Genomic DNA, 17,058 nt, shown 5'->3' with positions numbered 1-17,058 from the left:
GTGGCGGGGCCAGACAGGCCCCTCCCCTTCCCTGACGCCGGCTCTGCCCCCAGGGAGTCCTCTCGGGACTGGGCGCGGGCTTGGCGCTGTCGTTGTGGGTGGCCTTGGGCGCCACACTGTACCCACCCAGCGAGCAGACCATGAGGGTCCTGCCGTCGTCGGCTGCCCGCTGCGTGGCTCTCTCAGTCAACGCCTCTGGCCTGCTGGACATGGCTCTCCTCCCTGCTAACAACTCCAGCAGGGCCCCCAGGTGAGCCGACTTGGGGTGGGAGGGACCCGATCCCGGGATGGTGTGATCTTGAAGGGAGACTTGCTTGCCCTGAACTCTAGGTAAAAAGCCTGATTAATAAAATGCATTCCTGGTGGAGGGAACCGTAGGTGCAAAGGCCCTGAGGCCACAATCAGGCTAGTCCCAGTCCATCTGCACTGAGGTTAGGGTGCAATGGGAGGAGAGATGGGTGGGAGATATGGTGCAGCCAGAGGAAGCTAGTACTTTTTTTGTTTTGTTTTTCTGAGACAGAGTCTCACTCTGTTGTCCAAGCTGGAGTGCAGTGGTGCAGTCTCAGCTCACTGCAGCTTCAAACTCTCAGGCTAAAGCAATCCTCCCAGCTTGAGGGAGGCCCAGAATTTGGTTTGATTCTAATTTTTATTGAGATAAATTAGCCATATAAAAGTGGCATTTAGGCCAGGTGGGTGCAGTGGCTCACACCTGTAATCCCAGCACTTTGGGAGGCCGAGGCAGGTGCATCACCTGAGGTCAGGAGTTCAAGACCAGCTTGATCAACATGGGAAAACCTGTACTAAAAATACAAAACTTAGCCAAGCATGGTGGCAGGCGCCTGTAATCCCAGCTACTCGGAGGCTGAGGCAGGAGAATTGCTTGAACCCAGGAGGTGGAGGTTGCAGTGAGCTGAGATCGCACCACTGCATTCCAGCCTGGGCAACAAAAATGAAACTCCATCTCAAATAAATAAATAAATAAAAGTGGCATTTAGTATATTTGTGCAACCATCACCACTAACTCAAGATCGTTTTCTTTTTTTTTTTCTAATTTTGTATTTTTAGTAGAGATGGGATTTCACCATATTACCCAGGCTGGTCTCAAACTCCTGACCTCAGGTGATCCCCCACCTCAGCCTCCCAAAGTGCTGGGATTACAAGTGTGAGCCACCGTGCCTGGCCCCCAAAACATTTTCTTTTCTTTTCTTTCTTTTTTTTTTTTGAGACAGGGTCTTGCTCTGTTGCCCAGGCTGCAGTCCAGTGGCGCGATCATAGCTCACTGCTTCCTCAAACTTCTGGGCTCAAGGAATCTTCCTACCTCAGCCCCCCTAGTTGCTGGGACCACAGGCGCACACCATCATGTCCTACTCGTTTTTATTTTTATTTTTTGTAGAGACAGGATCTGACTATGTTGCCCAGGCTGGTCTGGAATTCCTGGGCTCAAGTGATTTGCCCACCTAACCCTGGCAAAGTGCTGGGATTACAGGTGTGGGCACTCAGCCAACCAAGAACATTTTCTGTTTTGTTTCTTTTTTTTTTGGTTTTTGGGTGGGTTTTTTTGCTTTTTGGTTTTTTGGAGAGGGTCTCACTCTAACACCCAGGCTGGAGTGCAATGGCACAATCACAGCTCACTGCACCTTTGACCTCCAGACTCCAATGATCCTCCTGCCTCTGCCTCCCAAAGTGCTGGGATTACAGGTGTGAGGTACTGTGCCCGACCACAAGAACATTTTTTTATCATTCCAGAAAGAAGCCCTGTCCCCATCAGCAGTCACTTCCCACTTCCCCCGTTTCCCCAGCTCCTGGCAAGCACGAATCCACTTTCTGTTTCTATGAATTTGCCTGTTCTGGGCATTTCATGTAAATGGAATCATAAAATACGTGACCTTTTGTGTCTTGGCATAATATACATATATTTTTTGAGACAGTTTCACTTTGTCGCCCAGGCTGGAGTGCAGTGGCGTGATCTCGGCTCACTGCAACCTCCTCCCAGGTTCAAGCAATTCTCCTGTCTTGGCCTCCTGAGTAGCTGGGGTCACAGGTGTATGCCACCACGCTTGGGTAATTTTTGTATTTTTAGTAGAGATGGAGTTTCACCATATTGATCAGGCTGGTCTTGAACTCCTGACCTCAGGAGATCCACACAGCTTGACCTTCCAAAGTGCTGGGATTACAGCAGAGTACAGTGGAGCCACTGCACTCCAGTCTGGGTAAGAGAGTTGAGACTCCACCAAAAACAAACAAACAAGCAAACAAAAAAACCCAAAAACATTTGTGAACAAGTTTTGGTATGGACATATGTTTTAATTTCTCTCAGTATATACCTATGAGTGGAATTGCTGGGTCATATTATAGTTCTTTATTTAACTTTTTTTTTTTTTTTTTGAGATAGAGTCTTGCTCTGTCACCCAGGCTGGAGTGCAGTGGTGTGATCTTGGCTCACTGCAACCTCCGCCTCCTGGGTTCAAGCGATTCTCCTGCTTCAGCCTCCCAAGTAGCTGGGATTACAGGTGTGCACCACCATGCCTGGCTAATTTTTATATTTTTAGTAGAGAAGTGGTTTCACCATGTTGGTCAGGGTGGTCTCAAACCCCTGACCTCAGATGATCCGCCTGCCTCGGCCTCCCAGAGTGTTAGGATTACAGGCCTGAGCCACCACGCCCGGCCTATGTTTAACTTTTTGAGGAACTACCAGACTGTTTTCCACAGCGGCCACATCATTTTACATTCCCACCAGCAACATATGAGGATTCTAACTTCTCCACGTCCTCGCCAATACTCATTATTCTCCATCCTAGTGGGTGTGAAGTGATACCTCACTGTGGTTTTGATTTGCATTTCCCTGATGAATAACGATGTTGAGCATCTTTTCATGTACTTATTGGCCATTTGTGTATCTTCTTTGGAGAAATGTCTATTCAAACCCTTTGCCCATCTAGCCTGGGTAACATAGAAAGACCCCATTTCTATAAAAATAAAAATGAAAACAGCTGGGCATGGTGGTGCACACTTGTAGTCCCAGCTACTTGGGAGGTTGAGGCAAACGGGATTGCTTGAGCCTGGGAGGCCGAGGCTGTGGTGAGGCATGATCCCACCACTGCACTCCATCCTGGGCAACAGAGCAAGACCCTGTCCCAAATTAAAAAAAACAAAACAAAACACCCTTTGCCCATTTTAAATTGGGTGATTTGTCTTTTATTGTTGAGTTATAATTTACATATTTTTATATCTTTATATATTCTGGGTACAAGCCCCTGATCAGATGTATAATTTGCATGTGATATTTTCTCCCATTCTGTAGGTTGTCTTCATTCTCTCGATGGAATCCTTTGATGCACAGAAGTTTTTAATTCTTTTTTTGGGGGGTGGGGATGGAGTCTCACTCTGTCACCCAGGCTGGAGTGCAGTGGTGCGATTTCAGCTCACTGCAAACTCCACCTCCCAGGTTCAAGGGATTCTCCCACCTCAGCCTCCTGGGTAGCTGTGACTGCAGGTGCACACCACCATGCCAGGCTAATTTTTGTGTTTTTAGTAGAGATGGGGTTTCACCAAGTTAGCCAGCCTGGTTTCAAACTCCTGACCTCAGCCTGCCTCAGCCTCCCAAAGTGCTAGGATTACAGGCATGAGCCACCATGCCTGGCCAGAAGTTTTTAATTTTTGATGAAGTCCATTTGATTTATTTTTTCTCTGGTGGCATTTGCTTTTGGTGTCATATCTAAGAAACAATTACTGTCACGAAGATTCCCACCTGTATTTTCTTCTGAGAGTTTAATTTGGTTGATTTTGAGGGTGACAGGGAGCCACAGAGAGTGATGGGCAGCAGCAGGTGATCTGAGCTACATTTTATTAATGCGCCCTCTGACTGTGTGTGGAGGATGTCTAGGGTGGGCATGGGATACCTGGAGGGAAGGAGCGTTGCCTACTGTACAGGTCTGGACAGACAGTAGTGGAGGTCTGTGCTAGGTCATGGCAGTTAAGGGAAGGAAGTAAGGAGTGAGGTGGGAACAGCTTTTAAGCGCAGGCAGGGGATAAAAGAGGAGGTTCAAGTCTGTCTGTCCCAACCTGCAGCTCAGGAATGGACACCAGCCGACCCGCCTTAGCTGACAGCTTCTATGCCATTTCCTATCTCTATTATGGTGCCCTGGGCACACTGACCACTGTGCTGTGCGGAGCCCTCATCAGCTGCCTGACAGGTAGGTAAACAGAGCATGTGGCCTTAGAGGTCACCCCATTCATCTCTCTGTGTCAAGGCTCCACCCAGCAGGGAGGGGAGAAAGGACGCTCCCATTGGCCGAACTACCACTGCCTGTTGTACACATTTGCACATAATTATTATTATTATCATCATCATCATCATTTTTGAGATAGAGTCTCACTCTGTCACCCAGGCTGGAGTGCAGTGGTGTGATCTCAGTTCACTGCAACCACCACCTCCCAGATTCAAGCGATTCTCATGTCTCAGCCTCCCAAGTAGCTGGGATTATAAGGGTGTGCCACCATGCCTGGATAATTTTGCATTTTTAGTAGAGATGGAGTCTCATCATGTGTTTCGAACTCGTGGGCTCCAGTGATCCACCCACCCTGGCCTTCCAAAGTTCTGGGATTACAGGTGTGAGCCATTGCACCTAGGCTGTACCTATTTTTTTAAAAGGAAAACAAAAGTTTGTGAGGAAAAAAGAAGGGTGTGTGTGTGTATACATAAAAGAAATTATGAATATATATAAAAATTATGAATATATATACATAAAATAAGGTGTATATATATATACATATATATGTGTGTGTGTGTGTGTGTGTATATATATATATATATAGTTTCTTTTAAAGAGACTGGGTCGGCTGGGTGCGGTGGCTCATGCCTGTAATCCCAGCACTTTGGGAGGCTGAGGCAGGTGGATCACCTGAGGTCAGGAGTTTGAGACCAGCCCGGACAACATGGTGAAACCTTGTCTCTACCAAAAATACAAAAAAAATTATCTGGGCGTGGTGGCAGGAGCCTGTAATCCCAGCTACTTGGGAGGCTGAAGTAAGGGAATCGCTTGATCCAGGGAGGTGGAGGTTGCAGTGAGCCAAGATCGCGTCACTGCACTCCAGCCTGGGTGAGAGAGTGAGACTCCATGAAAGAAAGAAAGAAAGAGAGAGAGAGAGAGAGAGAGAGAGAGAGAGAGAGAGAGAGAAGGGAAGGAAGGAGAAAAGAAAGAAAGAAAAAAAAAAGAAAAGAAAGAAAGAAAAGAGACAGGTTTCACTCTGTAACCCAGGCTGGAGTGCAGTGGCACGATCATGGCTCACTGCAACCTTGAACTCCTGAGCTGAAACAATCCTCCTACCTCATCCTCCCAAGTAGCTGAGACTACAGGTGTGTGCCAATGTGCCCGGCTCACATTTACACCCTTTAAAGCTATGTCGCTTTCTTGACAACCCTGCACCTCTCAGAGCTTGCCCTATTTTGCAGAGACAGAAACTGAGGCATCGCCTGCAGCTCCTCTCCCCCGTAAGATTAAGTCCTCAGTAGAGGATATGGGATGGGGCAGGTGGCGCTATCCCTGGTGCTGAAATATGTTTTAAAGCTGCCGGTGACTCTGCACTTGTTAGGGAATTCTAAATTCCACGGAAAAGTAGAAGGAGACAAAGAGGGGAAAATCAGTAGTGATAACAGTACCTGCTCACACTTCTTGAGTCTCAGACTTCACATTCATCAGACCTTTATCGAGTCCTCCTCTGTGCTGGGTGCTATTTTAGGCACTGGGGATGCAGCAGTGAATGGAACCGTGTGCTGAACCTTCCCAGCCATCCATTAACGTCTTTGTTTTGTTTTGTTTTTTGAGATGGAGTTTCACTCTGGTCGCCCAAGCTGGAGTGCAATGGTGCGATGTTGGCTCACTGCAACCTCTGACTCCCAGGTTCAAGCAATTCTCCTACCTCAGTCTCCTGAGTAGCTGGGATTACAGGCACCCACCCCCACGCCTGGCTAATTTTTGTATTTTTAGTAGAAATGGGATTTTGCCATGTTGGCCAGGCTAGTCTCGAACTCCTGACATCAAGTGATCCCCTGCCTCGGCCTTCCAAAGTGCTGGGATTACAGGCGTGAGCCTCCGTGCCCAGCCTCCATTGATGTTTTTGTTTTGTTTTGTTTTGTTTTAGAAACAGGGTCTTACTCGTCACCAAGCTGGAGTGCAGTGGCACAATGACGGCTCACTGCAACCTTGACCTCTTGGGCTCAAGTGATCCTCCTGCCTCAGCCTCCCAAGTAGCTGAGACTAGAGGCATGTGCCACCATGCCTGGCTAATTTTGTAATATTTTGTAGAGATGGGGTCTCACTATGTTGCCTAGGCTGGTCTCCAACTACTGGGCAACTCCAAGCAATCTTATTGCCTTAGACTCCCACAGTGCGATTATAAGCATGAGCCACCATGCCTGGCCTCACTGATGTTTTATTACAGCCTCCCTGAGTAGATGAGGAAAGTGAGGCTCAGAGACTTGCCAGGGTCCCTCAGTGGGACTGGAGCCTGTTAGACTTCATAGTCCAGGGATCTTCTTTCTCTTTCCCAGGGCCTGGTCTCCAACCCCCATGACCCCTTCATTAAATACCTGGATTTCTCCATTTCTTCCCACCTCTCAGGCCCCACCAAACGCAGCACCCTGGCCCCGGGATTGTTGTGGTGGGACCTCGCACGGCAGACAGCATCAGTGGCCCCCAAGGAAGAAGTGGCCATCCTGGATGACAACTTGGTCAAGGTCAGTCTTAGGCTGGGTTCCCAGAGCTAGAGGCAGCCAAGTGGCTTTGGGGCATGACCATAGCTCAGGGGAGGGACATGGTACATCAGCACCTTTCTCCATCTCTTGTTATATCAAGTCGAAAGACTCTGTTGGGAGCTGATTCATCCTCAACAGTTTTTTTTATCTCCCTTCACAAGGACTGAACGGAGTTTAATACTATTCCTTTTCGTTTGTTTGTTTGTTTTTTGAGACAGAGTCTCACTCTGTTGCCCAGGCTGGAGTGCAGTGGTGCAGTCTTGACTCATTGCAACCTCCACATCCTGAGTTCAAGCGATTCTCCTACCTCAGCCTCCTGAGTAGCTGGTACTACAAGCGCATGCTACCGTGCCCAGTTAATTTTTGTGTTTTTAGTAGAGACAGGGTTTCACCATGTTGCCTAGGCTGGTCTGGAACTCCTGACCTCAAATGATCCACCCACCTTGGACTCCCAAAGTGCTGGGATGACAGGCATGAGCCACCGAGCCCAGCCTCATCTTCAAGTTTTTATTATCTCCCTTCATAAGGACTGAACAAAGTTGAATACTATTCCTTTTTGTCGTTATCTGTTCTTACAGTGACTTCCAATCTTTGGCAGGTGAAACTGGTGTGCCGTTAGGGTATTGATGTAAAGTCTCTTCTTAAAATAAAATTACTTAATTCAAAAGTGAGTCAACTTGGGGGAAAACTCTTACATAAGAAACACAACAGATGGTAGACCGATTTTGGCTAAAACCGCGTGGTTGCTTTGTGAATTCCCAGAGTTTGGAAAAGGCTGTCCCTGGGGGACCTGATCCCATGCCTACCCCTGTTTTGGAATCCCTGTTCCATTCTCTCATTTATTGAGGACCTGCTGTGTACCCAGTCCTGCTCTGGGCTATGGTCTGAGGCCCCCACCCCACCCTCATTTAGCAGGGGCAGGTGAAAACTAAAAAGAGAAACATGTAGGGTCTGTCTCAGCATGTGATAAGCATTCAAAAGATAATACAACCAGATGCTGTCAGACCGGGCACGGTAGCTCACGCCTGTAATCCAAGCACTTTGGGAGGTTGAGGTGGGAAGATTGCTTGAGGCCAGGAGTTCAAGACCAGCCTGTCGAACATGGCTAAACCCCGTCTCTACTAAAAACACAAAAATTAGCCAGGCATGGTGGCCTGTGCCTGTAATCCCAGCTACTTGGGAGGCTGAGGCAGGAGAACTGAGCACTTGAACCCGGGAGGTAGAGGTTGTAGTGAGCTGAGATCGTGCCACTGCATTCCAGCCTGGGTGACAGAGCAAGACTTTGTCAAGGAAGGAAGGAAGGAAGGAAGGGAGGGAGGGAGGGAGGGAGGGAGGAAGGAAGGAAGGAAGGAAAAAGAAGGAAGGAAAGGAAAGAGCCCGGTGTGGCGCCTCACCCCTGTAATCGCAGCACTTTGGGAGGCTGAGGCAGGTGGATCACCTGAGGTCAGGAGTTTGAGACCAGCCTGGCCAACATGGTGAAACCCCATCTCTACTAAAAATACAGAAAAATTAGCCGGGTATGGTGGTAGGTGCCTGTGATTCCAGCTACTCGGAAGGCTGAGGCAGGAGAATCGATTGAACCCAGGAGGCGGAGGTTGCAGTGAGCAGAGATCGTGCCATTGCACTCCAGCCTGGGCAACAAGAGCGAGACTGTCAGAAAGAAAGAAAGGATAGACAGAGAGAGAGAGAGAGAGAGAGAGAGAGAGAGAACGTAAGAGAGCAAGCAAGCAAAAAAGAAAAATGTGTACGGTCTCAGCATGATAAACATTCAAAGGATAATAAAACCGGATGCTGTGATGGGGAGCAACTTTAGCCAGGAAAGTCAGGGGTGGCCTCTTGGGAGAGATGACATTGATTGACCCTGAGTTAGGAGAAGGAACCAGCCACAAACAGGAACAGCTTTGACTGAGAAGGGGATTGGGAGGGGAGGGGTTTAGCTGAAGGGGTTTAAAACTCCCTCCAGCTGCCCTAGAGAAGTATTTATCTTTTCTTTATTCCTCTTTTCTTTTCTCTTCTTTCCTTTCTTTTTTTCTTTCTCTTTTTCTTTTAGTTTTGTTCTTTATTATTTCTTTTCTTTTTTTTTTTGTCTTTATTTGTGTTTTTTTTTTCTTTTTTTGAGAGAGGGTCTCACTCTATTGCCCAGGCTGGAGTGCAGTGGCATGACCATGGCTCACTGCAGCCCCAACCTCCATAGCCTGAGAAATTCTCCTGTCTTTCAACCTCCTGAGTAGCTGGGATTACGGGCGTGCACCACCAAGTCTGGTTAATTTTTTAATTTTTGGTAGAGATGGGGTTTTGCCATGTTGGCCAGGCCGGTCTTAAACTCCTGGGTTCAAGTGATCTGCCCACCTCAGCCTCCCAAAATGCTAGGATTACAGGGGTGAGCCACTGTGCCCGGCCAGAAATGTTTATTTTTTTGAAGGTGAATGAGCAGAGAAGCAGAGAGAGGAGGGAGGAACTATAGCAGGCATCTGAGAAAGCGTTGATGGCCTGGGCTGTAGGTGACATGTGAGTGGGGAAGAGAAGCACATGGAAATTTTGGAGGCAGAGGGGGGCAGGACTGGCCTGTGCACTGAACAAGGGGATAGTGTGCAATTCTGTGCATGCCCCGTCCCTCCAGGCCCTCAGTGGCCCCATCTGGGAGGTGAGCTGACACGTAACAGGGTGGGGACAGGGTCTCTGATGGGGTCTCTTTACCCCATTTTTCCCCAGGGTCCTGAAGAACTCCCCACTGGAACCAAGAAACCTCCTGGCTTCCTGCCCACCAATGAGGACCGTCTGTTTTTCCTGGGGCAGAAGGAGCTGGAGAGGGCTGGCTCCTGGACCCCCTGCGGTAGACATGATGGTGGTAGAGACCAGCGGGAGACAAACCTCTGAGGACAGAGCCAGCTGCTGACTGACACCCTGGGATGGAACCTCAGGATGGGTCAATCCCAGACCACGGGCCCAAGGCCTCGGGCTGCGATTGGCTAGATTGCCTTGTATGCAAATGAGTTCAGGACTACAAGACCCTACCCCATGGGGGGGCCCTGCCTCCAGGAGGTCATTTTTTAAATCCAGCCCCTTGCTTCAACCATTTCTAGTATTAGATGCTGCAGCCCCGACGGCTCCCCCAAAATAAGGCTGGGTTTCTCTCTCTCTCTCTCTCTCCTTTTTTTTTTTTTTTTTTTGAGATGGAGTTCCGCTCTGTCACCTAGGCTGGAGTACAGTGGTGTGATCTTGGCTCACTGCAACCTCTGTCTCCCAGGCTCAAGTGATTCTCCTGCCTCAGCCTCTTGAGTAGCTGGGATTACAGGCGCCCACCACCATACCCAGCTAACTTTTTGTATTTTTAGTAGAGATGGGGTTTCACCATATCACCCAGGCTGGTCTCGAACTCCTGACTTCAAGTGATCCACCCACCTTGGCCTCTCAAAGTGCTGGGATTACAGGCATGAGCCACCATGCCCGGCCTACTGTTTTTCTCAGTCTATAATAGAAAGATGTTGGAATCCCCTCTGGACAACACAGGAAACTCCCAGATCTGACATCAGGATCTGAGAAAGACCCCAGCTCTTACCTGAAATGTGTTTAACCTTATTATTATTTTTGAGACAGAGTTTAGCTCTTGTCGCCCAGGCTGGAGTGCAATGATATGATCTCGGCTCACTGCAACCTCTCCCTCCCGGGTTCAGGCGATTCTCCTGCCTTAGGCTCCCAAGTAGCTGGGATTATAGGTGCCTGCCACCACACCCACCTAATTTTTGTAGTTTTAGTAGAGATGGAGTTTCATCATATTGGTCAGGCTGGTCTCAAACTCCTGACCTCAGGTGATCCACCCGCCTTGGCCTCCCAAAGTGCTGGGATTACAGTTGTGAGCCACCAGGCCCAGCCAGAGCCACTGTGCCTGGCCTGTGTTTAACCTTAGCAAGCATTTTGCAAGTCTTCAGGCCCAACTTCCTGTGCCCCATTTCACAGGCAGAGAAACTGAGGCTCAGAGAGGAGGGCAATGACTTGGTCAAGGATACAGTAGTAATCCAGGCATTCACCAAGAGTTGAACACCAACTCTCTCTCCTTTCTTTGTTCTTTCTTTTCTTTTCTTTTTTTGAAACAGAGTCTCGCTCTGTCACCCAGGCTGGATGCAGTGGAGCAATCTCTGCTCACTGCAACCTCCACCCTGTGGGTTCAAGTGATTCTCCTGCCTCAGCAGCCTGAGTACCTGGGATTACAGTGAGCACCACCACGCCCGGGTAATTTTTGTAATTTTATGTTTTTGTAGAGACGGGGTTTTGCCATGTCAGCCAGGCTGGTCTCAAACTCCTGATCTCAGGTGATCCTCCTGCCTTGGCCTCCCAAAGGGCTGGGATTACAGGGGTGAGCCACTGTGCCCCGCCTCTTTCTTCTTTATTTTCTTCCTGGGATTGGAAAGCGGATAATTCAGACCCCACATGGCCTCCAACCTTGGCCCACACACCTGCCATGGCTCCCATCACCCTGAGCCTGCTGGCATCCCCTCCTCACCTGACAATGGAGGCTCTTGAATTAGGTTGTGTCTCCTCAAAATTCATGTCCACCCAGAACCTCAGACCATGAGCTTACTTGGAAATAGGGTCTTTGCAGGTGTAACTGGTTAAATTAAAAGAGGTCTTACTGGAGGAGGATGGATGAATCCAGTGACTGGTTCCTCATATGAAGTAGAGAAGAGATGCAGGGAAACACCTGGGGAAGATTCCACGTGAAGACAGAGGCAGAGGTTGGATCAATGCGTCTACGAGTCAGAGAACCCAAGGATTACCAGCAATAACCAGAAATCAGGAGACGGGGCGTGGGATGCATTATTTCTTAGAGCCTTTAGAGGGAACATGGCCCTGTTAACACCTTGGTATCAGACTTCTGGCTGCCAAAACTGTCAGAGAATAAATTTCTGTTGTTTGATGCCACCAGGCCTACAGCGATTTGTTACAGCAGCCACAGGAGCTCATATACACCTTTTTTTTTTTTTTTTTTTTTGAGACACAGTCTTACTCTGCTGCCCAGACTGGAGTGCAGTGGCGCGATCTCGGCTCACTACAACCTCTGCCTCCCGGGTTCTCCTTCCTCAGCTTCCCGAGGAGCTGGGATTACAGGCATGCGCCACCATGCCCGGCTGACTTTTGTATTTTTAGTAGAGATGGGGTTTCACCATGTTGGTCAGGCTGGTCTGGAACTCCTGACCTCAAGTGATCTGCCCGCCTCAGCTTCCCAAAGTGCTGGGATTACAGGCGTGAGCCACCGTGCCTGGCCTCATACTCACCTTCTGATCCCACTTCTGTCTACCCCTTGGAGACCTGGTCCTCTGTGCCTGTTGTTGGGATTGGACACCTTTAGATTTGAACTTAAAACTGGCCATTACAACTTTACAATCAATGACTGGACGGGGGTGGGATGTCACGCCTGTAATCCTAGCACTTTGGGAGGCTGAGGCAGGAGGATTGCTCAAGACCAGGAGTTTGAGACCAGCTTGGGTAATATAGCGAGACCCCATCTCTATAGGAAAATTTCAAAATTAGCCAGGTGAGGTGGCACATGCCTATAGTCCCAGCTACTTGCTAGGCTGAGGTGAGAGGATTGCTTGAGCCCAAGAGGTCGAGGTTGCAGTAAGCTGTGATCGCACCACTGCACTCCAGCCTGGGGGACAGCAAGATCCTGTCAGTACTTTTTAAAAGTATTTGTGGGGATATATACAGATGCTCCTCGAGGTGGTTATGTCCAAGTAAACCCATCATAAGGTGAAAATATCGCACACCAGAAAAGTATTTAACACACCTAACCTAGTGAACACGGTAGCTCAGCCTAACTTACCTTAAACATGCCAAGAACACTTACCTTTAGCCCAGCGCGGTGGCTCACACCTATAATTCCAGCACTTTGGGAGCCCGAGGCTGTCAGACTGCTTGAGCCCAGGAGTTTGACACCAGCCTTGGCAATGTGGTGAGACATTGGCTCTACCAAAAATACAAAAAATAAAAATAAAAAAAATAGCTGGGCGTGGAGGTATACGTCGGTGGTCCCAGCTACTTGGGAGGCTGAGGTGGGAGGACTGCTTGGGCCTATAAGGGCAGAGGTTGCAGTGAACCGAGACCTTGTCACTGCACTGCAGCCTAGGTGACAGAGCGAGACCCCATCTCAAAAAAACAAACAAAAAAACACTTGCCTTAGCCTATAGTTGGGCAGTATCATCTCACACAAAGCCTATTTTGTAATAAACTGCTGCATACCTCATGTAATTTATTGAATATACCCAAGTAAGGTTTCTACTGAACACAGATCACTTTTGCAGCATCATAAACCTGAAAAATCATAAGTCAAATGATCAAAAGTCAGTGGTCATCTCTACTTTTGTAAGCAGACAGGGAGGGCCTCCAGGTCTACAGGAATTTTTTTTTTTTTTTTTTGAGACGGAGTCTTGCTCTGTCGCCCAGGCTGGAGTGCAACGGCGTGATCTCGGCTCACTGCAAGCTCCGCCTTCTGGGCTCAAGTGATTTTCCTGCCTCAGCCTCCCAAGTAGCTGGGACTATAGGTATGAGCCACCGTGCCCAGCTAATTTTGTATTTTTAGTAGAGACAGGGTTTCACCATGTTGGCCAGGCTGGTCTCAAACTCCTGACCTCCAGTCATCTGCCCACCTTGGCCTCCCAAAGTATTGGGATTACAGGCATGAGCCATTGCGCCTGGCCAGGGATTCAGGAATTCTTTTTTTAATGCTTTTTTCTTTTTTCTTTTTCTTTCTTTTTTTTTTTTTGAGATGGAGTCTTGCTCTGTCATCCAGGCTGGAGTGCAGTGGCACAATCTCAGCTCACTGCAGCCTCCTCCTCCCAGACTCAAGTGATTTTCCTGCCTCAGCCTCCCTAGTAGCTGGGATTACAGGCATGCACCACCACACCCAGCTAGTTTTTGTATTTTTAGTAGAGACGGGGTTTTGCCATGTTGGCCAGGCTGCTCTCAAACTGCTGACCTCAAGTGATCCACCAGCCTGAGCCTCCCAAAGTGCTGGGATTACAGGCGTGAGCCACCGCGCCCGACCTGAACTACAGGAATTTAACCAGCTTGAACATATGAGCCTGTTTCCCCCTGCCCCATAGCTTTTTTCCAAACCCCATGTAGAATGAGGTCACCTGGCTGCTGGAACCAGTTTATGACAGACCTCAGCAACTTATAGATGAAGTGGTAAACTCTAATTCTTACCATGCTATAGTTTCCACTCCAGTCCAGGAGAGGTGGCTCACACCTGAAATCCCAGTGCTTTGGGAGGCTGAGGAGGCAGGATCACTTGAGGTTAGAAGTTCAAAACTAACGTGGCCAATATGGTGAAACCCCATCTCTACTAAAGATACAAAAATGAGCCGGGCTTGGTGACCCATGTCTATAATTCCAGCTACTCAGGAGGCTGAGGCAGGAGAATCACTTGAACCCGGGACGCAGAGGTTGCAGTGAGCCAAGATCACGCCACTGCACTCCAGCCTGGGCGACAGAGTGAGACTCTATCTCAATAAATAAATAAATAAATAAATAAATAAATAAATAAATAAAATAAAGTTTCCATGCTGGGAGGAACTACAGCTCAATGCCTTCACAATGCGACCTATGTGCTGGCGTGATGGCTCATTGCGTCTGCGCCACTGCGACACTTTCTATGCATGCAATGATGTGCCCTCTCCCCTCTCCATTGCCCCAGAAAACGCTCCTGTCACTTTCCCTCTTGGGGACACTGCATTGGAAAAAAAGCAAAGCCCACTCCTGATTCTTTGCTTACTTGGGACAAATAATGAAACCCCTATTAATCAAAACCTGCATTCTTTTGGAGAGTTGTTTGTTACTAGGCAAATGAGCCCCCTTTTTCTTGGGTAACATTTTCATTTTTCTTGGGGTAAGTATCTAGAAGTAAAATGGCTGGATCTGAGAGTAGATATATGTTTGACTTTGTAAGAAACTGCAAGCCAGGCACAGTGGCTCGTGCTTATAATCCCAGCACTTAGGGAGGCTGAGGCAAGAGGATCGCTTGAGCCTAGGAATTTGAGGCCAGCCTAGGCAACATGAAGAAACCTTGTCTCTAGAAAAAAAAAAAATAGCTAGGCATGATGGCATGCATCTGTAGTCCCAGCTACTTGGGAGGCTGAGGTGGGAGGATCTCTTGGCCCCAGAGATCAAGGCTGCAGTGAGCCATGATTGTACCACTGCACTCCAACCTGGGCAACAGAGTAGGACCCTGTCTCAAAAAAAAAAAAAAAAAAGGCTGGAGTGCAGTGGTGCAATCACAGCTCACTGCAGCCTCCACCTCCTGGGTTCAAGCGATTCTCGTACCTCAGCCTCCTGAGTAGCTGGGATTACAGGCGCACACTACCATGCCTGGCTAATTTTTGTATTTTTGTAGAGATAGGGTTTCACCATGTTGATCAGGCTGATCTGGAACTCCTGACTTCAAGTTATCTGCCTGCCTCAGCCTCCCAAACTGCTGAGATTACAGTCATGAGCCACTGCACCTGATCACAAAAAAAGGGGAAATTTACAGTTTCATTTTGGGTTAATTTTTGTATATAATGTAAGGGTCTGATATGGTTCAGTTTTGTGTTCCCACCCAAATCTCACCTTGAGTTGTACTCCCATAATTCTCATGTATTGTGAGTGGGATCCAGTGGGAGATAATTTAATCACGGGGGCAATTTCCTCCATACTGTTCTTGCTCTTTGTGAATAAGTTTCATGAGATCTGATGGTTTTCGTTTTGTTTTTGAGACAGAGTCTCTCTCTTTTGCCCAGGCTGGAGTGCAGTGACGTGATCTCAGCTCACTGTAACTTCCGCCTCTTGGGTTCAAGCGATTCTCCTGCCTCAGCCTCCCAAGTAGCTGGGACTACAGGTGCCTGCCACCACGCCCGTCTGATTTTTTGTATTTTAGTAGAGACAGGGTTTCACTGTATTGCCCAGGCTGGTCTCGGACTCCTGAGCTCAGGCAATCTGCCCGCCTCGGCCTCCCAAAGTGCTAGGATTACAGGCATGAGCCACCGCACCGGGCCAAGATTTGATGGTTTAATCAGGGGTTTCTGCTTTTATCTTCCTCATTTTCTCTTGCCACCACCATGTAAGAAATGCTTTGCACCTCCTGCCGTGATTCTGAGGCCTCCCCAGCCATGGGGAACTGCCAGTCCAATTAAACCTCTTTTTCTGTCAGTCTTGGACATGTCTTTATCAGCAGTGTGAACGTAAGACTAATACAGTAAATTGGTACTGGGAGTGGGGCATTCCTGAAAAGATACCTGAAAATGTGGAAGTGACTTTGGAACTGGGTAACAGGCAGAGGTTGGAATGGTTCGGAAGTCTCAGAAAAAGACAGGAAAATGTGGGAAAGTTTGGAACTTCCTAGAGACTTGTTGAATAGCTTTGCCCGAAACGCTGGTAGTGATATGGACAATAAGGTCCAGACTGAGGTGGTCTCAGATGGAGATGAGAGACATGTTGGGAACTGGAGCAAAGGTGACTGTTGTTATGTTTTAACAAAGAGACTGGCAGCATTTTGCCCCTGACCTAGAGATCTGTGGAACTTTGAACTCGAGAGAGATGATTTGGGGTATCTGGTGGAAGAAGTTTCTTAGCAGCAAAGCATTCAAGAGGTGACGTAGGTGCTATTAAAAGCATTCAGTTGGGCCGGGCACGGTGGCTCAAGCCTGGAAAAGCCACAGACACTCAACATCAGCACTTTGGGAGGCCGAGACGGGTGGATCACGAGGTCAGGAGATCGAGACCATCCTGGCTAATACTGTGAAACCCCCTCTCTACTAAAAAATACAAAAAACTAGCCGGGCGAGGTGGCGGGCGCCTGTAGTCCCAGCTACTCCGGAGGCTGAGGCAAGAGAATGGCGTAAACCTGGGAGGCGGAGCTTGCAGTGAGCTGAGATCCAGCCACAGCACTCCAGCCCGGGTGACAGAGCGAGACCCCGTCTCATTAAAAAAAAAAAAAAAAAAAAAGCAAAATAAAATATGTAGTGTTAAGGCTAGATGGAGTCAGCCGGGTGCGGTGGCTCAAGCCTGTAATCCCAGCACTTTGGGAGGCCGAGACGGGCGGATCACGAGGTCAGGAGATCAAGACCATCCTGGCTAACACTGTGAAACCCCGTCTCTACTAAAAAATACAAAAAACTAGCCGGGCGAGGTGGCGGGCGCCTGTAGTCCCAGCTACTCGGGAGGCTGAGGCAAGAGAATGGCGTAAACCTGGGAGGCGGAGCTTGCAGTGAGCTGAGATCCAGCCACAGCACTCCAGCCCGGGTGACAGAGCGAGACTCCGTCTCATTAAA

The 17,058-nt window shown here is 48.6% G+C and overlaps 1 protein-coding gene across 2 annotated transcripts in view; it reads left to right on the top strand.

The window, feature by feature from the left end:
• The window catches only part of SLC5A5 (solute carrier family 5 member 5), a 22,576-nt gene extending 12,695 nt beyond the window's left edge, over positions 1–9,881 (top strand). For both annotated transcript variants that reach the window (XM_017879478.1, XM_017879477.1), the window contains 4 exons: positions 54–250; positions 4,069–4,193; positions 6,621–6,736; positions 9,467–9,881. In XM_017879478.1, coding sequence (XP_017734967.1) covers positions 54–250; positions 4,069–4,193; positions 6,621–6,736; positions 9,467–9,631 — 603 coding nt within the window. In that variant the 3' untranslated portion in view covers positions 9,632–9,881. The remainder of the gene's footprint in view (positions 1–53; positions 251–4,068; positions 4,194–6,620; positions 6,737–9,466) is intronic.
• Positions 9,882–17,058: the final 7,177 nt, after the last annotated feature.

This window comes from Rhinopithecus bieti, unplaced genomic scaffold, assembly GCF_001698545.2.
Source record: "Rhinopithecus bieti isolate Rb0 unplaced genomic scaffold, ASM169854v2 scaffold_9899, whole genome shotgun sequence".
Lineage (NCBI taxonomy): Eukaryota > Metazoa > Chordata > Mammalia > Primates > Cercopithecidae > Rhinopithecus > Rhinopithecus bieti.
This window is presented reverse-complemented; position numbering and strand designations above follow the sequence as displayed.